We start from the raw sequence: 25600 nt of genomic DNA, 5'->3' as shown, positions 1-25600 counted from the left end.
TCCTTGGGATCGTGCCCACCTTTGTCCTAGTTTTTTTATCCACAGCAGCTCCCTGGGCGGTGTCTCTTTAGGATAAGCCCACAGAGGCTTCTGGGCCTCTCTTACAGGCTTTAAATAATAGTTTGGGGTGGTTTTTTTTTTTTTTTTTTTTGTCTTTTTTCCGTGTCCGGCAACGGATCGCAACCCTCAGTGTTGCCCCCGTACCGGACCGGGGACCGGCAACGGGATTGCAAGCCTCGGTGTTGCTCCCGCGCCTCGCTCAGCCAGCGAGCGGGAACCGGTCTGTATGTGGGATCCGAACCCTCGGGCGGGAGCGCCGCCGCACTTCCCAAGCAGTGCACTATCCAGTGCGCCACCGGGCCGGCCCCTCTGGAGTGGTTTTGACCAAGTGTATCATCTTACATTTTGAAGCTCAGCTGAAACGTTTTGAAGACTTATGTACTCTCTCTCCCAAATTCTAAAGTATCATGGGACAAGTTCCTGCCCTAAATATGATGTTCATAGTTTCAGGGGACTGATGGATGAGGGTTGGAGCTAGGAGTGGACAGCAGGAAGAACTGTGTTAACAGGGTTGATATTTGGGGGATACTGGTGGAAGTAAGTTGCAAATACTGTTCTCACTTTCCCCCTCAGGCTCCCTACCTGATCTATGTGGAAGTCCTTGAATGTGAAAACTTCGACACCACCAGTGTCCCTGCCCGGATCCCTGAGAACCGAATCCGGAGCACACGGTCTGTAGAGAATCTTCCCGAATGTGGTATCACTCATGAGCAGCGGGCTGGCAGCTTCAGCACTGTGCCCAACTATGACAACGATGACGAGGCTTGGTCAGTGGATGACATAGGCGAGCTGCAAGTGGAGGTGAGGAAACTCCAAGGAGGTAATACTGGGACACAGCACCTGTTCTCCAGAAGCTTTCAATATCTTTTTTTTTTTTTCCTTTTTGTCTCTTTTTTACTGACCGGTAACGGGATCGCAACCCTCAGTGTCGTGCCCGTACCTGGGACCGGCAACGGGATCGCAACCCTCGGTGTTGCGCCCGCACTGCGCTCAGCCAGTGAGCGGGAACCGGTCTCCACATGGGATCCGAACCCTTGGCAGGAGTGCCGCCACGCTCCCAAGCAGCGCACTCTTCAGTGCGCCACTGGGCCGGCCCCTTGAAGCTTTCAATATCTTTGAAACGAGAACATACCCTGAGGCAGGGTGAGGTTCATTCCCAAATGAGTGGTATAGATAGAGGGGTATGAGAGGGAAGAGCTCTGAACAGCTCTAGGCTGGAAGAGATTCAGATCGAGCTTGTTTTCCTGCAGAAGGAACTCGGGTTAAATGTAGGGAGGAACTTCGAGAACCAGGGGTGTGAAGGAAATTTAATGAAAATATTTATTGAACACCTGCCATATGAAGTTGTCTTAGGATAGCACAGAATGAGGTCATACATTCATTCATTCAAAGAATATTTATTGAGGGCCCATGTGCCGGACCTGAGTGTTATGTGGTAGTGAACAAGACTTGGCCCTTGCCTGCAAAGAGTTTATGACCTAATAGGAGAGAGAACAGGACCAGTAAGCAGGTAGATGTGTAATCCAGGCTGTGGTGGAAAGGATGGGGTGTTATGGGAGCACCCAAGGGTGGGGGCAGCGCTTACTTCAGACTTGGGGTGGGAGTCACAAAAGATTTCCTGGAGGAAGAATCTCTCAACTGAGTCCTAAAGCATGTGTAGGAATTAGCTGGACAAAGAATATCTTGTACAAAGACTGGAAGACAAGAGGGAGCTTGGCCCATTATAGGTACTGAAAGAAATTTTGTATGGCTGTGATGTATGGGTGTGGGGTGAGAAGTGATGAAAAACAAGGCTGGAGAGTTTGGCAGGGCCAGATTGTAGGAAGGGTCCTGTAAGCAGTGGAAGAAACTTGAACTTTATTCTGGAGTTAGTAGGGAGCCAGAGCAGGATTTTATGTAGGGCCATTACGGGATCGCAACCCTCGGTGTTGCCCCCACACCTCGCTCAGCCAGTGAGCGGCCGGTCTGTATGTGGGATCCGAACCCTCGGCGGGAGCGCTGCTGCGCTCCCAAGCGGCGCACTGTAGCAGTGTGCCACTGGGCCGGCCCAGAATCTCTGTCTTTGAGCTTACAGTCCAATTGGGGAGATCAGACACAGACATTTAAGAAAAAATAATTAAGATATACAAGTCAGTGTGCACTAGATGGCAAAACGAGTTGAGGAGAAATTCTCTGGCACAAAGGAAAGAGAGATGGGATTTGGTATGGGCTTTGGCATCTGGTAGACTATTCTACAGTTAGAGATGAAGAGATAGGGTTGAAGGACTTAGATTGAAGAAATGGTCAGAGGAATCTAGTCTGGAGAGGGTCTGGACCTGAGAGAACAGATCCTTTCCCTTGGGGGGCTTTCAGTATGAACCAGAAGTTCAGGTTTCTGTGATGGTCATGGCAGCGGTTTGTAAACTTTAGTGCACTGGGAATCTTCTGGAGAACTTGATAAAAATTCAGACTTTGAGATTCCATTCCCAGTAGTTCTAATTCAGATTGATGGTGGGGCCTGGGAATCTGTGTTTTAGCAAGCATGCCAGGTAATCCTGATGCAGGTAGTTCACTCTTTGAGAAACACTGCTATAGGATCTATTTGAGGTCCAAGTGGTCAGAATGGTGTGTAACCAGGCAAGGCTTTTTTGAGCAGAGTTTGGAAGGGAGGGATGAACATGCCATGGCCATAGCAAGCAAGCAGGAGGTGAGAGAAGGGAGACATGTGCTTAGCACTTCTGACCAGCACTCCCCTTCTTCTCTCCCCAGCTCCCTGAAGTGCACACCAACAGCTGTGACAACATCTCCCAGTTCTCTGTGGACAGCATCACCAGCCAAGAGAGCAAGGAGCCAGTGTTCATTGCAGCAGGGGACATCCGGTATGTCCAGATCACATTGCCCCTTGTTTTTCATCCCTCTTTCAGGAACTGCCTATCTGTTTGTCCCTTTCCTTTCTGTGTTAATCATCAGTTGTCAACCTGCTCTTTTCCCCTTTCTCTCCTTATTCTATCCTTGACCTGAGGCCACCAACTTGAGTCAGTGAAGGTGTAGGTTGAGCAATTCCTTGGTCTACTACAGAAGGAAATTAAGTTTTAAAAGGACTCCAAGGGCCAGCCCGTGGCTCACTCGGTAGAGTGTGGTGCTGATAACACCAAGGCCACGGGTTCGGATCCTATATAGGGATGGCCGGTTCGCTCACTGGCTGAGCGTGGTGCTGACAACACCAAGTCAAGGGTTGAGATCCCCTTACCGGTCATCTTTTTTTTAAAAAAAAGGACTCCAAAGGGATGAAAACACCAGAGGAAGGAATTCAAGCAGTGTTCTCAAAGTGGAGTTTCAAAGAGATGTGTCAGAATTAAGGGAGAGGGAGGAGACCTTATAAAAATGCAGATTCTGGAGTTACCCCCATTCTGAATCAATCTTGGTAGGGCAATGGGGAAGTCCTAGTAATCTGCCTTTTAACATGATTACAAACTACCAGGTTAGCAAAAAGGTGTCAGTGGTTATGTTTCTTTCCATGAGTCTTTTTCAGCCTGGGTTTCTGTCTTTCTGTGCCCAGAATCCAGGAAACAGTGCAGGAAATGCTGGTATAGACAGGGGTGTGAGGCTCTGAGGTAACTCATACAAGCAAATGTATTTTCTTCCTGCTAGACGGCGCCTTTCAGAACAGCTGGCTCACACCCCCACAGCCTTCAAACGAGACCCAGAAGACCCTTCTGCAGTTGCTCTCAAAGAGCCCTGGCAGGAGAAAGTACGGTGAGTTGGGTAAACTGCGGGGAGGGGGTTCCTCTGCACCCCTCTCAAAAGCTGAGAGGCAATTGCAGGTGCTCACTGCATCATCATCTTTATTGTCCATCAGCCTCCACAAAAATCTGTCAGACTCCCAGGCAGTCTGAGTCCTTGCCTTGTGGGGTGTTTGATTTGTATATTTGGTAGAAACGATGTCTCTGTCCTCACCCTGGCATCACCCTTTGACACCCTTAACTTCTCTATTTACAGGCGGATTAGAGAGGGCTCCCCCTATGGTCATCTCCCCAATTGGCGGCTCTTGTCAGTCATTGTCAAGTGTGGGGATGACCTTCGGCAGGAGCTGCTGGCCTTCCAGGTGTTGAAGCAACTGCAGGTAAGAGAAGGGAAGGAAAAGGGGATCTCAGCCCCATTCCAGCCAACCTGAGGTGACCACACAGGTTGTTCTGCAGAGAGTTCTGCCGAGGACCAATTTCCTGCCCAAGTCTAAACTGGAAGTAGATTAAACTAAAGCTGGTGGCTTCTTTCCCCTGGGAAGCACAACCACAGGAACAGCTCCACAGCGGCCTCTTTTGGCCCTTTTGTGAACTGCACCACTGAATGCCAAGGGTTTGTCCTTTAAATCACAACTTCCCAAATGATCTGTGGCAGGTGGGTTACAGTGTGCTGAGATATTGATTTCCTGAGCCTCCTGGGTTAGTTGCCTGCAAGAAACTTAACGTGTTTAATCCAGTTCTTTCTTTGTTTTTTTTTGGCGGCTGGCCAGTATGGGGATCCAAACCCTAGACCTTGGTGTTATCAGCACCACATTCAATCGATTGAGCTAACCAGCCAGCCTCCTCAATCTAGTTCTTTATATAAATATTTGAATTTTCTAGAGAAGCTTTCTCTGGACCTAAGTCCTTTTATTTTTTTATTATTCTTTGAACTTATATTAATAGCTCCTATTCTCCCTGCTCGTGAGGTGACAGTGAGGTTTCCTGTTCTTGCCTTTCTTGGGCTTTCTACCTATATGATACCTTTTCCCACATACCTCTTGAGTGTAGTTTCATGTCTCTGTGAGGACCTGGACTTTCTTTCAAAACTCCCTGGTCCTCAGTAGGATCAGTGAGCCTTATTCACTTGATGGCCTAGATAGACTCCGAGGCTACCAAGAAGAGGTGTTGGGGAAAGAGGGGAATTTTATCATCCTGCTATAGTCTGGAGAAAGGTGAGAGTCCCAATACCTCCATGTCTCCTCAACAGTCCATTTGGGAACAGGAGCGAGTGCCCCTTTGGATCAAGCCATACAAGATTCTTGTGATTTCGGCCGACAGTGGTATGATCGAACCAGTGGTGAATGCTGTGTCCATCCACCAGGTGAAGAAACAATCACAGCTCTCCTTGCTCGATTACTTCCTACAGGAGCATGGCAGTTACACCACTGAGGCATTCCTCAGTGCCCAGCGCAATTTTGTGCAAAGTTGTGCTGGCTACTGCTTGGTCTGCTACCTACTGCAAGTCAAAGACAGGTAGGTGACTTCTGCCCCTCATCCTAACCTTTCTCCAGGGTTTCCTCTGTTCCTTCATGTGTAGTTCTTAATTACTTGTCACCACCTTCCAGTGCCAAGATGTAAAGATAAAATAAACAACATATTTTAAGTAGAGACAGGTGTGTTTACACGACATTTAGCCAAGGAGGCAGACTGATAAGTGCTAGGGTAAAAGGGCAAAGCAATGAAGGATTTATGGGAAGAACAAGGGTTTGAGTGAGCAAGGTCTTAAAGGATAAGGGAGAATGAGGATAAAGAAAGCTGTGGAGGAAGAACATTCCAGGAAGAGGAAATAATTCACTGTGATTCAAGCTTGGGCTGCCAAGAGTTGTAACCAACCTAAATATCCATCATCAGATGACAGGATAAGGAAAACGTAGTATATTTTCACAATGGAATACTACTCTGCCATAAAAAAGAGTGAAATCCTGCCATTCATAGCAACATGGATGAACTTGGAGAAAATTATGTTAAGTGAAATAAGCCAGGCACAGAAAGAGAAATACTGCATGTCCTCATTTATAAGTAGGAAGCTAAAAAATAAACAATAAACTTAAATAAGAAAAAAGATACAACAGTCAATACGTTGAACAGAGAGAACAAAACTGAGGTTACCAGAGGTGGGAAAGGGGGACGGGGGGTATAAGGGAGGAATTTGGTAAAGGGCTATGAAAAACGATTACATTGTTTAATGATGAATATACTAATTATCCTGATTTGATCATTACATATTGCACACAGTTATTGATATTTAACTCTGCACCCCACAGATATGTACAATCAACTATGTTTCAATTAAAAAAAAAAAAACTTGGGCTGCACTGCATGGCAGGGGAGTAGTAGGCAGTGAAATCTAAGTAAGTAAGTTGAGGCCAAATTAGAAGGGCCTTCACTGTGAGGCTAAGGAGTTCTACTTTTCAGGCAGAGGAATGACATGACCCAGTCTATGTTTAGTAAATGCCCTATGGCACTGTGGGTGAGGGTGAATGTAACTGAGGCTTTAGCAACAAAGTGAGAGATAATGGACCTGGTACAGAGTAGCACTGGTAGTGACTGAGAGCAGAAAGGAGGTGGATACAAGAGACATGGAGATAAAGTTGAAACTCCCAGCTGTGAATTCTCCTAACTTCCTCATTCCAACATAGGAGTTCCACAACTTTTAAGTATCTGTTGTTTTGCCCAGAGCTGCCATTTCTTTCAGTATCACATAAACTTTATGAGACCTAACTGCACATATAGGTGAACCACACATTGTACAAAGATAATTACATACCTAGGCCCTGCCTTCTAAGAGTGTTTCCAGTCAGTGACTCAGGGTCTGTGTGAGTTGCACCTCTCTGGCTATAGGGCAGCTGTCCTGGGAAGGCAGAAATGCAGTGGTCTTTGCTGCCAGGATTCCCACTGACATGGTGGCCCATTTATTTCTAGCTAATGGAGCAGCTTCAGAGAAGTGTTTCTTCATGAGGGAAGTAAGAGTCAGATAGCTTTTAGAACCTATGCTTGTTCCACCTGGCCAGCCCTACAAATGAACCCAGCATAGGCTCTATATTTGAGGGCTGTAGGGGAATGTAATTATGTATAAGGAATTTAGTTGCAAGCATTAGACTGTCATTGAAGCATCAGGATTTCCAACACAGGGCCCAGAGAACTTAGAGCTCACCCCTAGGACTCAGTAAATGGGTGGCAGGGAAGCTGGCGCTAGTCAAGCCTCAGGGCTTTCCTTTAGGAAACAATGTTTGGAAGATGAGAGTCCATCCTTTAAAGAGGTGGGGGGTGAGGGGGTGGGCAGGCAGCTGATAAGCTGTTCATAATACCTAAAAAAAGAATTGATGTAGTCAAGCCATAAATGGAATCAGCCACTGAAAAGAAGTGGCAACAGTGAATGGGGCCCCAAACTGGAAGCAGGTTTTAAGATCTCTTACACTGCTTCAAAGTGAGTCCCAAACAGCTTTCCAGCTGGAGCTAACTCCAGTAGTTAAGAAAAACTACCCCTCTCTAGCCTTGGGACCTTGGGAAAGTAAGTCACATCCCCTCTCAGGGCCTATGTTTCCTCACCTGGAAAATAAGAGGTTGGACTAGGACATCTCTTAGCACCCTTTTGGCTCTCAAGATTGTGCCTATGTTGCTGTATCTTTAATGCTTTCCCAGAGGGGGAAGGACTCAGGTGGGACTGACATTCGGGTTCTCTCTTTGCCCCTCCTCTTTGTGCCAGTCAGACCAACCCTTAGAGAAGGTAGCCCTCAGACTGTGGGCTCTTAGCCTGACAAAGCCTCTGTTGACACTGCAGCGGTCGGTTATGCTGAATAGGCCAGGCCCCCACATGCTTAGCATGTTAATTGTTCCTCCTTCTACTGGCCATTCATGTGGGAAAAACAAAGACCTGGGATTTATCTCCCTTTAACTCCTCTTCTCCTGCAGTTGGCCTGTAGTACCTGCCTCCTGAGATTTTTTACATAAATGATTTAAAACTTACCCCTTCCAGCCCCCACACTATTTTACACTTAAACTCCACTCAGCCTGCTTGCCTCTGATTGTTGCTCCCTTCTGTTGGGGCTTCTGATCTGCAGTGAGCTTATAGGAATTACAAATAAAACCCAGGTAAACAGGTTCTGAATGGAGACCTCCCACTGAGCAAAGTGCTTGGCATCTATGACAGCTGGTTGGAGTCTCAGAAGCCTTTCCTTGCTTCTAGATTGGGATCAGTTTGGGTGCTAGAAGTGCAATTTCTGGGAAATCAGGATAATCTTTTTTTATTAAATTGTTAATAATAGCAATTTCAGTCCCCACAGCCTTTGTTAGCAATTTTCTTTTCTGACTTCCTTTCTTTCCACTGCTACCTTTCAGTCCTAGGAGATTGGACCCAGAGTTACAGGCAGCAGGAAACATGGCAGGGGACCTCCCTGCCTGGTGTCATATGGCCAGTGTGTTGCAGCTTGAGCTACTGGCCTCAGTCAGACTTACTACTACCTCTTCCTCTCCTCTACTCCCCCTCCTCAGACACAATGGGAACATCCTTTTGGACGCAGATGGCCACATCATCCACATCGACTTTGGCTTCATCCTGTCCAGCTCACCCCGAAACCTGGGCTTTGAGACGTCAGCCTTTAAGCTGACCACAGAGTTTGTGGATGTGAGTCAGGAAGGAGAAGTGCCTCCAGGGTCACTGTATTCTTTCTCTGTCATGGGAGGGGGAGCTGATGATTCCCTCCAAATTAGGGATGAATAGAACAGAAATGGCAGTAAGTCAGGGTGAGGCAGGATATCGTGGGAGCTTCCTACCTGATAAGGGAGTGGGGAAATAATGGTGTTTTTCATGATTGCCCCAAGAGAGGAAGGAGTTCTGATAGGCCTGTTGGGACAGGAACCATTCCCACTCTAAGTCCCTGAGTATATACACATCTTTCTTCTCCCTTCCCAGGTGATGGGTGGCCTGGATGGTGACATGTTCAACTACTACAAGATGCTGATGCTGCAAGGACTGATTGCTGCTCGGAAACACATGGACAAGGTGGTGCAGATCGTGGAGATCATGCAGCAAGGTGGGGCTGGGGAGAGGCCAGGTGCCCATAGTATCCACTTAGGTTGGGGCCCTGGAGCATAGGACTTCCAGAAAGTTGATTCTACCTCAAGACTTGGGTTGGTGGTGGTGGGGAGGGGGGTTCCCAGAGGAATCCCACTTCTGATCCAGTGCTATTTCTCCATGAGGACATTCCTCCTGACCCCAGCAGAGCTGGTCTGGGGGTTGAGGGGTGAGGGGCAGCAGAAACTACCTCCTGGCATCCTCAGAGAGAGAGAAGAGTCTCATTTCCAGCCTCATGGTCCCTTCTAACCCCTTTATCCCTTGTCCAACTCTGAGTTTCTCAGTCTCCTCCTTCCTCCTCCTCTTCTCTTTGCCAGCTTAGGTGATTCCCATCATCACTTTCTTCCCTGTGCCACTTTGATCTCTGGTTGTGTCCTCAGCCACCCCATCTCAGACCACCCTTCCCTTTCCCACTACTTGCCCCTCCTGCTCTGAGCTGAGAAGTATTTACTCTGGGGCCGGCCCGTGGCTTACTTGGGAGAGTGCGGTGCTGATAACACCAAGGCCACAGGTTCGGATCCTATATAGGGATGGCCGGTTGGCTCACTGGGTGAGCGTGGTGCTGACAACACCAAGTCAAGGGTTAAGATCCACTTACTGGTCATCTTATTAAAAAAAATAAAAAGGATTTATTCTGTCTCTCATCTTCCTCCACTATGCTGTTTCCTCATTCCTTTGTAATCTACAGTCTTTTGCCCAGGATCCTTTCCTCTCCCAGCTCCTCTAGGTCCTTGTCCTTATCCCCCTTCTCAAGGCTCCAGGTATACAGCAAGTCTGAGTGGCCAGTCTCCTCCTCCTCCCCATCCCTGCCCGTACCCCACAGGTTGTCGCTGTTGCTCAGGAGCATCCCCGTCTGGCCCCGTGATGACGGTGGCCCAGATCATCTGTGAGTGTCAGACGTAGCATAGGCAAAGGCCTGCAACCAGATAAGTGCCCAACGCAGGGCCCAGTCCCAAGAGCCTCTTCCCAGCCTTCCCTCTGGGTCTACTCCCTCAGCCCTTACTGGGGGAGATGTGGTTCTGGCCCTCTCCCCTCCTCTGCCCACATGCCCTCACCTACAGAGAGCCTTTAGAGAGTGGGATGAAGATGGGCTCCAGACAGGGCCTCCTGCTAGTTCCGTTTCTCTGCCCCAGCAGAAATGCATCCACACTATCAGGGATCTCTCTGAGGTGGGGAGGGAAGGGGGACTTCAGATACCCCTGGCTCTGTATTTGCTGTAGCTGTTACTTTTTCCTATCCTTCCATGACCCTCAACCCCCACTGCTTCTCCCAGGTTCTCAGCTTCCTTGCTTCCATGGTTCCAGCACCATTCGCAACCTCAAAGAGAGGTTCCACATGAGCATGACTGAGGAGCAGCTGCAGCTGCTGGTGGAGCAGATGGTGGATGGCAGCATGCGGTCCATCACCACCAAACTCTACGATGGCTTCCAGTATCTCACCAACGGCATCATGTGACACCCGCTTCTCAGGCCCAGGAGTGATGGGGGGACCCAGGGAGCTCTCCCTGGGAGGGTCCTTGTCTGAGAAATCCCAAACCAGGAAACCCCACCTACCCAACCCTCCACCCAAGGGAAATGGAAGGCAAGAAACAGAAAGGATCATGTGGTAACCACAAGAACTTGCTGGAGAGGGGGAGTGGTGGGAGAGCCAGCCATGGGGTCCAGACTCGCTGGGGCATCCCTGCCTCCAGCTCCGTGTCAGTATTACCACCTGACAGACTCCAGGACTCACTGTCCTCGAGAGTACAGAGGTGATGAATGTGAGGGACACGGGGGCTTTTCTTCTCCTGGCTGGGGGTCTTGAGAGGTTCTTTCCACAGGCCATCCTCTTAAATCTGTTCTGGGTCCCAGGCAGGGGAGAAAGAGTACGTTCTTGGTACTTAGGACTTGATCCTGTGGTTGGCCTTTGGCCATGCTGCTGCCCAACTCTACCCCTCCCAGGGACTGACCCCCTAGCCTAAGTTCCCCTTGATAGGTGGGCTCTGCTGTAGAGTCCTGTACTGGCTGAGGCTCCCCGTCACAGGGGCAAGGAAGGGAATTACCACAACCCCTCCAGTATTGAGGGTATTGGCCTAGCCAAGGAGAATTCCTTACTCTGATTCCTTCCCCACACCCAGGGAAATAGCTCTCGATTTTTTATTTTTTATTTTTGTTGAAATAAAGTCCTTAGTTAGCCATCTGTGCCATTTCTGAGGGGTTTTTTTTGGGGGGGGGGGATGGGTGATGAAGGATTAACAGATGCCTCAGTGGCCAAGATACAAAAGGCACCACACAGGAGGTGGAGGAAGATTGCTTTTCCCTGCCTGTCCTGGTCAGTACCACCTCTTCCCTGAGAAGGGCATCCCAGTTTTGACTCACACCCCCTCTGTCAAGACCACATTGTCCAACTCACATAGAAAGAGCCTGAATGGAGATTAAACCACAAGCAGTTTTAATGGTCTGGTCTTCTCCCTATTTTCCCCACTGTTAGTATTATTATTACTACAAGAATAAAGGATTCCTGAGAGCCTGTCCCCTTCTCTCCCTGGGCCCCTCTTGACAGGACTCATCCCTACCAACCCTCCCCCCCCCCCCGAAATTTTTGGGGAAAAAAAACAAGTGAAAGGCACTGCAGGGGTAGGGGGATTGAATGCCAGGGGGTAGGGGAGTGCTAGGGCAGGGCAGGGCCCAGCCCAGAGGAAAGTTCCCGTCTGTGCCTAAAGGAACTGTAAAGGAGTTATCCAAGACACCCCCCCACCCCCACCCTGCAACACACATACATAGGTCATTCCCTGTGCCTGTCTAGCAGGTATATGAAAGTTCGGTCCCATCCTCATACCCCCAGTCCCACACTGAGGGGCTGCAGCAGGAGCATAATTAGTGTTGGGCTCAGAAAGGAGGAATGGAGGACCCAAGGGCCAAACCCAAAGAGGGGGTGTAAATAACTATAATCCTCAAAAGATTTTTCTTTGGGGTTGGGGGGAGAGGAATTGGAACAAAATGTGAATGGTGATACTCCCAGTGACCAGGCAGCAGCAGTGAAACCCAGGCTCCCAGGGAAGAGGGAGGGCTGGTTAGTCCCAGGCCTGTCGCCTAGTTGTCCCCACTGCCTCCCTGCCGAGCCCTGATGAAGGCCATGCCATGGGTGCGGAAATGGGTCTTGAGGTTGAGAGGACTGTCGCAGCTCTTGCCACAGACCTTACAGGTCAGTGGGCCTCCAGGAGCAGGTAAGGGTGAATCTCCACCCTCTGGGTCAGATCTTGGAGGAGGGGCCTCTTCCTCCCCATTTCCCAGCCCCAGGGCACTGGCTCTACCCACACCCCGTTTCTTCTTGTGGCTGATGAAGCGGTGCCGGCTCAAGGAGCCAGGGGAGGCAAAGCACAAGCCACAGTCCAGGCACTGCTGGGCTCCACCCTCCACCCTCAACCCCACCACAAGGCTTTGTTCCACTGAGCCACTGCTCCGGTAGCGCAGGGGGCCATGGCCTCCCAAGCCAGGTCCAGCCCTGGGGGACTTGGCCGGTGGTGTTGTGCTGTCAGGCTCCTCACTGCAAGAGTCAGAAGACTGGCGGCGTTTCCGTCCTGGCCCCTGGAGAAGAGTGGAAGAAACTGGGCCTCACCATCACCCCTACTGTCCCGAACACCCCTACCCTAGTTTCCTGGGGCCTGCAGTTTCCCACACCCATGGCCCTAACACAGCAGGTTGGGGTTCTGCCTACCTGGGTTCTGGCACTGGAGCCCCGAGCCAGAGTACTGCCCCGACCAGGGGACTGAGCCCCAAGCTGCAAGCCATGCCGGACCTGGACGTGTTTCTCCAGGATCAGGCGGCTGCTGAAGGTGCGTTTTCCCTCTGTGCAATACCTGGAAGGGGGAGAGCAGGCAGAATGGCACAGGGGCACAGCCCAAAGGCCAAGGTCTGTGGCTTCTGAGAGGAGGGGGGCTAGCAGAGTGGAGGGAGGCCTCAACCTTCAGTCCACTTAGACAAGAGGCAGGTGGAAAAGTACTTTGGAGTAAAGGGGTGGCAGGGTCACCTCCAGACAAAAAGAGAAAAGGGATGGGGGAGGGGTTACCTGCATGGGTAAACTCGCTTGATTCCCTCATGGTTGACCCTGACGTGGCGCCTCAGGCTGGGGGCAGAGCAGAAGGACCGCTCACACAGGCGACAGGGAAACTTTTTCACTGACTAGGAGAGCAGGGCATAGATTTCAGAGTCAGGCTCCAGGACCCCAGCCCTACTGTCACACTGGCCAGTCCCAATGCTGCCCTCCAGCCTGGCTCTCTTCCCTCAGGGGCTCACTCACCTTGCCATGCTCCTTCTTCATGTGAGCCACATATTCATCCCGCTCTGGGAACCAGGAGTGACAAAGGCCACAGGTCCAGCCTCCAGGACCCCCACCCCCACCCTTGATGCCTTTGCCCCCTAGTTCCCTCCGGGTCCGTTTGGTTGGACGAGGGGGCTCAGGGGAGCTGGGTAGTTCCTCCTCTTCTGAAGATGAAGATGATTCCTCAGTGGCAGGGGCTGCCCCTCCCCGAGACACAGCCAGCTCCTCAGGCTCGGTCTTGGGAGTCAGAAGGGCACCCCTGGCCCCTTTCCCAGCAGTCTCCTCCCCCAAGCGCCCAGACTGATGGGTGTTCTGTGAGAGACAGACAAGGGGGATGGCTGCTGTGAGACAGGGCCTGGTTTTGCCAAAGCCCTCATTTCTCCCTGCCCCCTACTTCCTGAGGGTTATGTGACCTCAGCCCCAGGCCAATACAGCTAAGCACCCACCCCTTACCCCTTTGAGCCTGTACCTTGAGATGTTCCAGCATGGTCCTTTTTTGGGCAAAGAGCAGAGGACAAGACGGGCACTTAAAAACACTGACACGCTGGGGCAGCAAGTGCTGGTCAAAGTGTGAGGAGAGGAGGGGCTTGTGGGTGAAGACTGTGTCACACATGGCACACTTGTAGATCAGCCTGTGGCAGTGGACAGATGGTGCAGACATCAGGCAGGGATGGGTGAAGCCCCACCCCCAGCCTGACCTCCAGCCCACTCCCTCCTCCCCAGGTCTCACTTGGCCTGCTGCGTGTGGAAGCTAGGATGCTGGCTGTAGAGGTGCGCATGGGCGCTGGGTGCAGACTTGAAGGCCATGGGGCAGATGGGGCACTTGTGGAAAACCTCGCAGTGCGACGTCTGGATGTGGGACTTGATGGAATTCACACCTCCAAACACCACTGAACAGCTGGGACACCTTGGGAAGGAAGTGGCAGGCACTGTGGCGAGGTGGGGGGCATATCCATGCCCAGTCCCCACCCCACACTGATTCTCAGGGACTGCATGGACCTGAGAAGGAAATCAGTGGTGGAGCATGAGCAAGGTGGAGAAAGGAGAGAGCTGCAGGAGCCCAGTTCCCCAAGGGAGGCCTGTTGAGGAACAGCTGGAGCTCCAGAGGTGGCCCTGCTTTCCTGTCTCCACAGGGAATGACGGGAATATCACAGAACAAAGGGAAACAGTGGGAGAGATGGGAGATCTCCTTGAAAGGCCACTTGAAAAGCTGGTGCTAGAAGACAGACCCTAAAGTACTATTGGGGGAGCAGTATGAAGCACCTGTATCCTACACGACGAGAGAAATGCAGACAGGCCTCCCGGAGATGGGTCTGAAAATTGGCTTGCAGGAAGTTGCCCCCACACTCAGGACAGACGTGGGGGGGTCGGTTCTTATGCATGCGCTGGTGGGCACTGAAGCTGCAGCGATTGGGGAGCATCATGGGACAGGTTGGGCACACCTGTCGTGGGAGTTAAACAAGGTTAAGTTGGTGAGGGATGGTTTGTCCCCCATTACTCCTCCTAACCAAGCCCCCAACACCTTCCTAGATCCTATCCCCACACCATCTGGCTGTCCCTTCTCCAGCGAAGGGCTGTGAAAGGCAACTCACATTGCTGGTGGCTCCAGGGGCAGGGGGCCCAAGCTGCTGGAAGTGGGCTGCCATGCCAGCCTTGTCCCGACACTGCTCCTTGCACTCCAGGCAGCGAAAGCATGTGTAAGAGGTGGCAGGGGCAGCAGGTGGCTCTGTTGAGAGTGGCAGCACAGGGGCCTCAGCAGCAACTGTAGTAAGGGCAGAGGAGGTGATGGCTCCCTCACTCTTGCCCAAGGCAGGCAAGACCAGAGGTCCAGGGGCAGGTGGGACAGCCACAGGCAGCAGGGGTGTGATGTCCGGCTGCCCCACCATCTGGTCAAGGGCTACAGGCCTCATGACCAAATGTGAGCACTGCATGACGAGCCCCTTGTCCTTGTGCTCACGTGCATGCAGGAGCAGGCTACACTTGTTGAAGAAGACCAGGCGGCGGGCACAGTGGTTGCAGGTGACCTCAATGCGCATGCTCCGGCGGTCATAGTGCCGTGCCAGACTCTTCTCCAATGAGAAGGCGTCTCCACACTCGAGGCAGCGGTAGCCCGTTGGAGGCAAGGCCAGCCCAGCTTCTGCTGGTGGACTCAGGTTTGGCCTATACGCAGGCAGCAGGTTCTTGCTGTTGAGTATCTTGTTGAAGGCCTCCACCAGGCTGGACTGGGTCCGTGAGATCACGGTGCCACCCCCTGTACCTGGCCCACTGGCTAGTTTTGAAGGCTGTACCATCACCACTGAGGCACCATTCACCTTCTGTCCCCCCAAACCCAGTCCTGCCCGCCCCTCGGCCTTGGACAGGGCTTGGGGCACCAGGCCTAGCACATTCTTAGCCATTGTCTTGGGGCTGGTGGCAGTCCCCCCAGGCAGAACCACTGCTTTGCGGGCCACACTGGCTGCCATGAGCATAGCAGTACTGGCATTCTGGATGGTGGCCACAGGCAGCACAGTGCCCTTCAGCCTCGTGCCATCACCCAATTGTACGCTCACCACCTTTGGACCATCAGGACTTGGAGCTGCAGGGGACAGCTTCAGGAGGCTAGCCTCTGCCAGGAAGGCCCCCTCAGCCAAGGGTGCAGGGGGATCAGGGTCTGAGGGGACCCGGGTTACAGTCCTTGTGATATTTCCACAGGATGTTTTAATGGTCTTGATCCGCACCTTGAGGGGTCTAGAGGAGCTGGAGGAGGCAGGAGAGTCATTGCTGTCCTCGTCTGCAGCCTCAGCTCCACTAGAGGGACTCTGGGGACTTCCCGGGGGAGACTTGTCCACAGGTCCATCATCTTCTTCTTCTTTCAGGGGCTGACAGCCGGGCACTTTGGGGGAGGCAAGAGGGCTCTGATGCCCTGGAGACTGCTTGAAAAAGGGTACTCCAGCAACCCGGGGAGGCGAGGCATTGGCAGGGATGCCCGTGGCCTCAGGGCTAGAGCCTGGGCCTCGCCGGGCTTGGCCCTGGGGATGATGGGGGCTGCAGCTGCCCTGCTTCAAAGCCCCCAGTGGTGAGGAAGAACCTGGTGGCAGCAGGGCTGGGCCATTCTCCTGGGCCAGCTCAAAGGGAGAAGGAAAAGGAGGTGGGGTCATGGCCCCCTCCCGAGGAGGGGAGGGTGCAGAGGGAGGCAGGGGATCTGGGTGCTCTCCTGGCTCAGGCCCAAAATGAGCAAAGAGGTCCAAGGGAGCTTTGCCTTCCATGGCTTTTTCTTTCCAGGTACCCCCACTGTGAGGAGCTGGAGAGTGGGGAGTTCCTGGGAGGGATGGCTCAGGGCCGCCAAAACCATTTTGCATCAGACAAGGTCCCACAGGCTCTTCCTTAGTTATCCCCCCAGCCCGGGCCCCTTCCACTCCTGAACCCCCAGCCAGGGTCTCAGACTGCTCAGGACACACAGTGTTCTTGACAATGACGCTGACTGCAGAAATGTCTGGTGGCGGCAGGCCGTGGTCAGAGGCCTGGGCTGGAACCTCAGGGTCATCCCCAGCAGCTGCTGCTGCTGTGTCTACAGATTCACCTCCCACACTGGGTTCTGACTTCCCTGGGCCTCCTTGGCCCTCATTTTCTTCTGGCCCAGAATGGATGGCTTCATTTGCATCAATGTCAGGGATGTCAAAGGCAGCAAGGAGGTCGTCGAAATCAGGTGTCTTCATGTCCCCCATAGTGGCAGGTTCTAGACCTGATGAAAACAGGAGAGACTGAGACATCTGAAAAAGAGACCCTGGACCCCCTCCCTCTGGGTCTCCCTATCTATCCCCTCTTAGAACCCATATGCATTCCACCTTGGGTTCACCTCCAACATCGCATGAATCCGAGAGTTGCTAGAGGTGGTTGGTTTGCCAAACCCTAAAATCAGAAGAGAGTTAGCATGCACATACCAGGGCAGGCACCAAACTCCAGAGAAAGCAAAGGAAAGAGACTTCTCAGAAATACACAGATGCGGCTGGCCAGTTAGATCAGTTGGTTAGAGCACAGCCTTATAACACCAAGGTCATGGGTTCAGATCCCCAAACCAGCCAGCCGCAGGAAAAAAAAAAAAACACAAGTGAGTATCTTGGCTGAAACCAGATCGTCCCCTCCTATGCCCACCAAGGAATCAATTAATCAATACTATAATTAAGGAGGAAGATGTACACAATGCTCTAGGTTTAAAGGCTCATTCATTTCAGCATGGGATCAATTCATATTCTTCATGGATCTTCTGGGATCCACACAGATCAGAAAGGTCATGTGTACAAAAGGGCAGTGACCTAAGCCAAGACTTAAGAAATGATTCTAGTTTAGCTTTATCATGGTCTTGCTGTACAAGCAAGTTACTTCACTGCCTTATTTTTGCAATTTGAAAGAGGGGACGAGTAATCCATATATCATAGGGTTATTCTGAGCATGATATGAAATTGTAAACGTGAGAGTCAGACCCAGAAGACAATTTATTATTACAGCTGGGCCAAACAAAGACATGTCAGGTCAAGGAGGAGCTAGGGAGGAATAAGTACTAGAAATCTAGGGCTGGAGTCAGAGACAAGAGTCAGCGGTCATGTAAGGTCAAGTCTGTGGTACTTGGGGACATCACTGGTACCCAGAGATCTAGTTTGGTCAGCAGGGAAAAATGAACTCAGGGAAATCATCCAAGAGACCAAGATGAAAAGAATAAGACACCGGCACAGAAAGAGACAAAGAGATGAGAAACAGAGGAGAAAAGGCTGACGGCAGCCTGGTCACAAGGGCCCCAGACTAGGCCTCTCCTGTCACAAACACCTGCTGCTCACTCACCTACCTTCCCCAGAGTGCCTCCTCCCTCCTCCCCATCTTACTCTCTCAGGGCTAAAACTCTGGGGTACGATCTTATTCAGCACAGCTGTCACAGTGGGGAAAAGCCAGCCTCCCTCACCTCATCCTATCCTCTAATTCAAACTCATCACCCTTTCAATTTTTCTTTGGTTACACTAGCCCAGGGAGTCTCACCCAAGCCCAACCTGGCCCAGTGTTAAAAAAAAAAAAAAATTCCACAAGTCTTATGGGGCACTAAAGCAACAAGTCCAGCTCAGTATGTGGGGGACCCAGGTCTGTCCACTGCCAGTTGCTCCCCACAAGTGTTTCTGTATCTAGGAGGAAGCAACTGAAGAACTCTCTATCCATACCATTTCCTGCCCAGGATGCAAACCATTTCCCAGGGCCAGTTCTCTCACCGCCTTCCAGCCTGCAGACTGTAACTGGAGATAGTCCCAGCAGGTGGCAGCTGGCATTGCTGGGACCAAGGTAGGGGTTGGGGGAAGGGTACCAACTAGAGGAAGAAAGCCTCCCCTTACCCCCCTTACATAATTCTACACTCTGGGTTTAAACAAAGCCTTTCACCCCTTGCCTCTGATGAATCGCTATGTCCCTCCTCAGCCTGGTTCCCTCCCAACCAGGAGAGGCCTGAGCTTCCCTCCACTCAGGCCCTCAAAAAAGTGGGCTGCTGAAGCACAAACCAGTGAGGACTACGAGAAAAGACCTGCGAACTCGCCTCCCTCCCGCTTTGGCGTCCAAGTGACTTAGAGGTCATCCGATAGCCACCGGAGCACAGCCGACAAAGCCCCGGAGCTCAAGGCCACGGAGGCTCCCCCACCCCTCGGCCCAGGCCTTTCAGCAACTGCTGCGCCTTCTCTAGGGCTGCGTCTCCCCCGCCCCCTTTGCCTGCTGTTCTTCCCCAAAAGCCAAAGGGGACTGAACAGGAAGAGTGTGAATAGGCCCGGGTCGGGTGGGGGCTCGACTGCCCTCTGCCCGAGCCCAAGGCCTGCTGCGCAGAGCAGGGCGAGGGGCCGGCGGCCGGCTGGGGGCGATTAGGTTGCGGCCAAGCTAGGCAGCGGGCGGAATTAAGTCCCTGCCATCTGCCGAGAACCGGCGCGGGGAGAGGGCGGGGTGCACATACGAGAAGCTAGAGGGGAAACTGAGGCGCGCGACGCTTCTCAAGGTCCCACAGGCGTGCGAAGCGAAGGCCGGGCCTCGGCCAGGCCAGGCCCTCAGGGAGCTGCCGCGCAGCACCTCGGGGCCCAGGACTACACAGGAGTGCGGGACGGTGGGGGACGCATGGACAGAGGGGACTAGGCGGTCCCTGCGTGACTCTCACCCCTCCAGCCGGGGTCCGACCCACCTCGGACCTCGACCCCTCCCCTCCTTGCGCAGCGCAGCCTCCTCCCCGCGCGAATTCCCGAGACGGAGGAGTGATCGGAGGGCGCGCGGCGGGCCCGGAGCGCCAACCTGAGTCCTGCTCGGGCCGGGACGCTGACCCGCGCCCAGTCGGGATGCAGGCTCTGCTCCGTCCTGGCCCAGTTCCCCCGCCCCCACCCCCGGGCACGGACACCATTTTAGGTCGCGACATCCTGCAGCCTCCTGTCCCCGGGCCGCACTTCGGTCGCCTCTCCGGCTCGGGGCGCCAGGACTTGGGGTCCCTGACCCTCCTTCCATGTTTACCCGACTAGGGGCCGTGCTTTCAACAGGCTGAGAGTTTCGCCCACCCGTCCCAAGGGATGGAGGTGGCGTGCGGGCCTTCCTGGAAGCCGCCCCAGGGGGCTGCGCGGGGAAAGGGGTACTTGACCAAGTGGGGGAGGGGCGGGGGTATTTACCCGCCCCCCCCAGGGGGCGGAGCCAAGGGCGGGTATTTACCCCCGGCACGCTTACTTGTTCCGTTCCTAGTGCGGGCCGAGACCCAGCGGTCTCCAGCCTGCTCCAGCCGCCGCCGCCGCCCTCCCCGCGGCCGCCGCTACTTCCTGCTTCCCTCCGGTTCAGCCTCCCCCTCCCTCAGCTCCCTCTGCGCCCCGGGCCTGGGCTGCCCGCTTTCATACTCGCCATTGGCCAGTACCCCCGTCGTTCAGTCCTGCGCCCCTCCCAGACCCGCACAGGGTTGGCCTTAAGTACTGCCGTTCGGAACTAGCCCCGCACTGTCTTCTTATCATCATTGGGCAAGGGGCCGAGGCCCTCTGAGCATAGCTCTTCCCATTGGCTGAGCCGGGGTCCACCTGCCCCCATTTGCGCTTCTCAAAAGCGATTGGCCTCCGCTTCTGTCGCTTAGAGAGAAGCCAGCCCTATTCCTTGGTTTCCTAGCGGAGGGATGACTATCCCAGGTGCGTCTCCGCCCCCTCGCTCCCCATTGGCCGCTCCAAGCTTGAAGCTGCGGCTGCTCACTTATGCAAATTTAAAGAGCTCTGGCTTCTACGTGGTGGGCACTTTGAGCAGCACCTCATCTAGTCAAGAGTGGAGCCCGGATGTGTAGATTAGTTTGCGCTGTTTTCTCAAGCTAAACCTCAGTGTCGACGATGGGGTTTAGCTTGAGAAAAGTCACAGAGTGGGACGCCACCTCAAACATTACGTCACCCAGTTGGCCATTTCCTGGCGGTCTTCCCACTGTCTAAATTGTCATATAGTCTGGATGGATGAGGTCCTCGCCTAGGCGATGCGTCACCCGTAGCTCCTCCCTCTGGAGGGATTGGACGGGGCATGGGATTTGGAGTGTGGAAAGAACTGGGACCTAAAGGCTGGGACGGGCTTGCGGACCGGAAGTGGGGGAGAGGTGACGTTAGGAGTGCTGGCGTGGCCTGGGTCATCTCCAAAGGAATCTTAAAGCGGCATACTGATAGGCTTCCTAAGCACAGGAGGGAGGGACCCCACATGTATTTCCCATTTAAGAACTCCCTTTTCCCCGCCCCCAACGCGGGGTGGGGGTGCGGTGGGGTCGAGTTTTCCCGCGCTTTGTTGCCCCGCCCCTTGGAGGCGGGGGCAAGGGAGTAGGTGCTCGGAAAATGAATTGCTTTGATGCTCTCTAGTCAGCGCTCACTTGCAGAATGTATCTGCTATCCCGGGGTGCTACTCGCGCACACTCTAACCCCCGGCACTACTCCGCAGCCTACCGCGCACGCTGCAACTCGCCAGCGGCGTGGTGTTCTGAAGGTGGTTGTGTTACCCTGCCGGCGCGGGTCCCAAGACACGGGACCCAGGACTCCCGGGCGCGCCCTGAGAGTTTCCGTGGGTAATAAAAACTGCATCGAAGTGTGAATCAAAGCTTCTGGATGGGAATCTCGGGGCCACCACTTCCCATATGGTGGCATCGGGCAAGTCGCTCAACCTTCCTGAACCTGTTTTCTCATAGGTAAAATGGGGATAAAATCCACCTGACAAGATTATCTTTGTGAAGGTTAAAAGAATTTAGAATATAAGTGTTTTGTAAAGTGATTGGCAGGACTTGATCGCACCTGTCTCAGCACTGGACAGATCATCCAGGCAACAAACCAACAGAGGAACAGTTAATCTATCAGATGGAGAGAACAAATCTATGGTTATTAGAGGGGGGAGGGGGGGGGAAGGAAAGAGACTGGATAAGGGGCATAAAGAATAAGTATGATTTGTAATAATGAATATGCTAATAAAAAAGAAAAAGGAAAAAATAAAATTAAAAAATGTGATTGGCAAATGGGAATTGTTCCACCACCACCACCTCCTCCTCCTCCTTTCTCAGGCTGTCTGCAGTTGCTTCAGCTCACAGCCAGCGCTCTTCCTTCTCTGAGCAACTAATTGAGAGTCCCATGCTGGACGTAACCAACCGACATTCTATTTCCCCCTCCTCCTCTGGGCTTCTCTATATGGAGACCCATATATACTACTATGTGCAGACCTATTATTAGAACTTTATATATATTTTAACTCATTTAATCCCTGCCACAATAATGGATATTATTATCTCCATTTTACTGAGGAGGAAACTGAGGCACAGACAGGTTAAGTTAAGTGACTTTTCCAAAGTCAAAGGCAGCGGAGTTGAAATTCTAAGGGTCCAGAAAGCTAAACACTATATTTCACAGATTCCCTCGCCAAGAAGGTTCTGAATAAAAGTTTGTTCTGGATAAAAGTTAGTGCAATTAAATGCACTATTCATTCATTTAAGAAATATTTTAATTCAACCAATATTACTTGAGCATCATCTACGAGTCAAGCACTATTACAGGCACAGGAAACAGCAGTGAACAAAGCAGACAAGAATCCCTGTCATGAAACACACATACTTGTGGACAAGACAAACAATAAATATAATAAAAAGTAAAATATAGAAGCATGTTACAAATGAAAACTGCCAAGGAGAGAAATAAAGCAGGGTTATTAAGCTATAAAAAGACATGGCAGAACCTTAAATGCATATTAGTAAGTGAAAGGAGCCAGTCCAAAAAGGCTGCATTCTGTATGATTCCAACCTCATGACATTCTAGAAAAGACAAAACTATGGAGACAGTAAAAAGATCAGTGGTTGCCAAGGGTTCAGGTGGACAGAGGGAGAGATAGAGCACAGGGGGCTTTGGGCACTTGAACTATTCTGTATGATACTATAACAGTGGATACATGACATTATATATTTGTCAAAAGCCATAGAATGTACAACACAGAGTGAACCTTAATATAAAACATGGGCTTTAGTTAATAATAATGTATTGATACTGGTTCATCAGTTGTAACAAATGTACCACACTAATTCAATATGTTAATAATAGGGGAAAATGGGGGAAGGAGATATATGGGAACTCTACCTGCCGCTCAATTTTTCTGTAAAGTGAAAAATGCTCTAAGAAATAAAGTGTATTAATTCAAAAATGAAAGCAAAAAACATTTTTAATAAAGCAGGGAAGGAAGACAGGAAGTGTGGGAGTGTTATAATTTTAGATAGGGCGACAGTGAAGGCCTTTCTGAGAAGGTGGCAATTAAATAGAGGAGGTGAGAGAGTGAGACATGCAGCTATCTGGGACAAGAACATTCTGGGAAAAAAGAACAAGTACAAAGGTCTTCAGGTGGCCGCCGAGGGTTCGGATCCCACATACAGACCGGTTCCCGCTCACTGGCTGAGCGAGGAGCGGGCGCAGCACCAAGGGTTGCGATCCCGTTGCCGGTCCCGGTCCGGTACGGGCGCGACACTGAGGGTTGCGGTCCGTTGCCAGACACGAAAAAAGACAAAAAAAAAGAAAGGTCTTCAGGTGGGAGTGTGTTCCAGAGAGATAAAGGGTGGGAGCAGGTTTCGGGGTTAGGTCAGTAGCTCACTTTCAGTCATGTTGAGTTATTACCAGTCCAAGTGGAGATATAAATTTGGGTGTCATCAGCTTATAGATAGTATTTAAAACCCAGGTCAGAATGGAGGAGATCACCAAGAAAGTGTGTGAAGACAGAAAAGATAAAAAGTCCAAGGACTGAGCCATGGGGAACTCTAAAGTTTAAAGGTCAGGGAGATGAGAATAACCAGCAAAGGAGACTGAAAAAGAATAGCAGAAAGGAAAGAGGGAACCAGGAGAGTGATGTGACCTTGAAACCAAATAAAGGAAGTGTTTCAAGGAGGAGGAGGAGGAGGAGAGTGTGTCAGATGCCTCTAAAATATCAAATAGGATGAATTGACCAATGGATCAAAACAAAATGGAGGTCATTGGTGATCATGATAAGTTCAGATTTGGTGACTGGCGGGGACAAAGAGAAACAGGGTGGTAACTGGAGAGGAAAGAGCAATCAGAAAGAACTATTTCTTTTTTTTTTTTTTTTTCTAAAAGATGACTGGTAAGGGGATCTTAACCCTTGACTTGGTGTTGTCAGCACCACGCTCACCCAAGTGAGCCAACCGGCCATCCCTATATGGGATCCGAACTCGTGGCCTTGGTGTTGTCAGCACCACACTCTCCCGAGTGAGCCAGGGGCCGGCCCCAGAAAGAACTATTTCTAGATTTAAAAAAGATGGCATGTTAATACACTGGTGGGAAAGATCCTGTAGAGGGGGAAAACTGATGTTGCAGCAGAGAAATAGAGAAATGTTCCTGGAGCTACATCCTTTAAAATGTGAGGGCTGGGGTCTGGCTCACAAATGGAGGAGTTGCCCTACATAGGAGCAGGGACAGTTCATAACAACAGGAAAGAAGGTAGAGTGAGCGGACGTGTGGTGAGGAAGCTGTAGCATCTCTCCAGTTGCTTCTGTTGTTTCACTGGTATAAGAGACAAGATCATCCTCTAAGAGTGATGACGGAGAAGCTAGGAGTTTATGGCAAGAAAAGGTAGGAAATAGGCATTCAGGAGAGAGAAATGGACTAGAAGAGATCACGAGACTGAGGCCAGCAGGCAGAAAGGCTCATTTACATGAATATTGAAATCATTAAGAATTATGAGAGGAGCAATGTAGGAGAGAATGACAATGGGGCGGGGGCAGTAGATGGCTGCAATAAGGAGGGTGGTGGGTGGTGTAATCAGAAGGTACCCTCCATGAATTTGTGTGTCTGTGTGAAGATATTGAAATCAGCTAGAGGGGGTAAAAAAAGACTTCTATAAAAACAAGGGAGTTAAGGGCCGGCCCGTGGCTCACTTGTGAGAGCGTGGTGCTGACAACACCAAGTCAAGGGTTAAGATCCCCTTACCGGTCATCTTTAAAAAAAAAACAAAACATGGGAATTAAATCAATATGTGATTTCTGCACAGCAACAATGAAAGCCCAAAGACAGTGGAATGACATCTTTAGAGTACTGGGAGAATATATCCACCAATCTAGAATTCTATATCTAATATCTTTATGTATCAGGGTGAAATGAGGACATTTTTACATAAACAAGAATTGAGAAAGCTTACTACCAACATATCTTCACTAAAAGAACTTCTATAGGATTTACTTCTGGAAGAATAAAAATTATCCCAGAATGAAGTTCTGTGGAGCAAGAATTGGTGAGAAAAAAAAATAGTAAAACTTCTGGGTGAAGCTAAATCAGCACTGCTTGTATACAACACTAATGATAACATCTATCTGGTTAAAAAGGAAGATGGACTTTTGGATAAAGATGACACATTATTACACCCATTTATTTTTGCTCCTTCCTGAAATCTACTGAAATAACAATAAAGGGAGTTTTTAAAAGACATAAGCTCACAAGACCTTTATGTATATTTCATTCTCTTTGGAATAAAGGAGACAACAGTAAAATCTTGGAATCTAGAAAGCAGATGAATGTGTGGTCACTGACTAGGTAGACCAAAGAAAACAGAATTATAAGTCAGTGGACAAAGCTGAAAAACAAGCTGGTTATACTGCAGAACACTCGTAATTATCAGGAAGCAACATTACGGGCTGGCCCATGGCTCACTCGGGAGAGTGCGGTGCTGACAGCACCAAGGCCCCGGGTTCGGATCCCATATAGGGATGGCTGGTTTGCTCACTGGGTGACACTTGCTGACAACACCAAGTCAAGGGTTGAGATCCCCTTACCGGTCATCTTAAAAAAAAAAAAAAAAAAAGGAAGCAACATTACTAGATATGTCTGGAAAGGGGATGACAGTGGTGAGGTGAAAAACGGAATTACTGGAAAATCTGTTTAAAGAAGAG

General features: G+C 51.1%; 2 protein-coding genes across 3 annotated transcripts in view; one reads left to right on the top strand and one right to left on the bottom strand.

The window, feature by feature from the left end:
* PI4KB (phosphatidylinositol 4-kinase, catalytic, beta) overlaps positions 1-11076 on the top strand; it is a 27974-nt gene extending 16898 nt beyond the window's left edge. For both annotated transcript variants that reach the window (XM_008590185.1, XM_008590186.1), the window contains 8 exons: positions 634-861; positions 2809-2918; positions 3691-3795; positions 4039-4162; positions 5032-5297; positions 8316-8448; positions 8737-8857; positions 10172-11076. In XM_008590185.1, the coding sequence (XP_008588407.1) occupies positions 634-861; positions 2809-2918; positions 3691-3795; positions 4039-4162; positions 5032-5297; positions 8316-8448; positions 8737-8857; positions 10172-10353 (1269 nt within the window). In that variant the 3' untranslated portion in view covers positions 10354-11076. The remainder of the gene's footprint in view (positions 1-633; positions 862-2808; positions 2919-3690; positions 3796-4038; positions 4163-5031; positions 5298-8315; positions 8449-8736; positions 8858-10171) is intronic.
* A 229-nt stretch (positions 11077-11305) lies between these two features.
* ZNF687 (zinc finger protein 687) lies at positions 11306-19979 on the bottom strand. The gene is made up of 9 exons (XM_008590184.1): positions 19900-19979; positions 14790-16918; positions 14461-14639; positions 13928-14104; positions 13667-13829; positions 13177-13509; positions 12946-13058; positions 12595-12736; positions 11306-12464 (listed from the first exon to the last, which is right to left on the bottom strand). Exons 2-9 carry the CDS (start codon positions 16899-16901, stop codon positions 11970-11972), a joined length of 3714 nt encoding a protein of 1237 aa, XP_008588406.1. The 5' UTR covers positions 16902-16918; positions 19900-19979; the 3' UTR covers positions 11306-11969.
* Between the last annotated feature and the right edge of the window lie 5621 nt (positions 19980-25600).

The sequence above is a fragment of the Galeopterus variegatus genome, unplaced genomic scaffold, assembly GCF_000696425.1.
Source record: "Galeopterus variegatus unplaced genomic scaffold, G_variegatus-3.0.2 Scaffold5917, whole genome shotgun sequence".
NCBI lineage: Eukaryota > Metazoa > Chordata > Mammalia > Dermoptera > Cynocephalidae > Galeopterus > Galeopterus variegatus.
The sequence above is the reverse complement of the archived record's forward strand: the minus strand, read 5'-3'. Positions and strand labels throughout refer to the sequence as shown.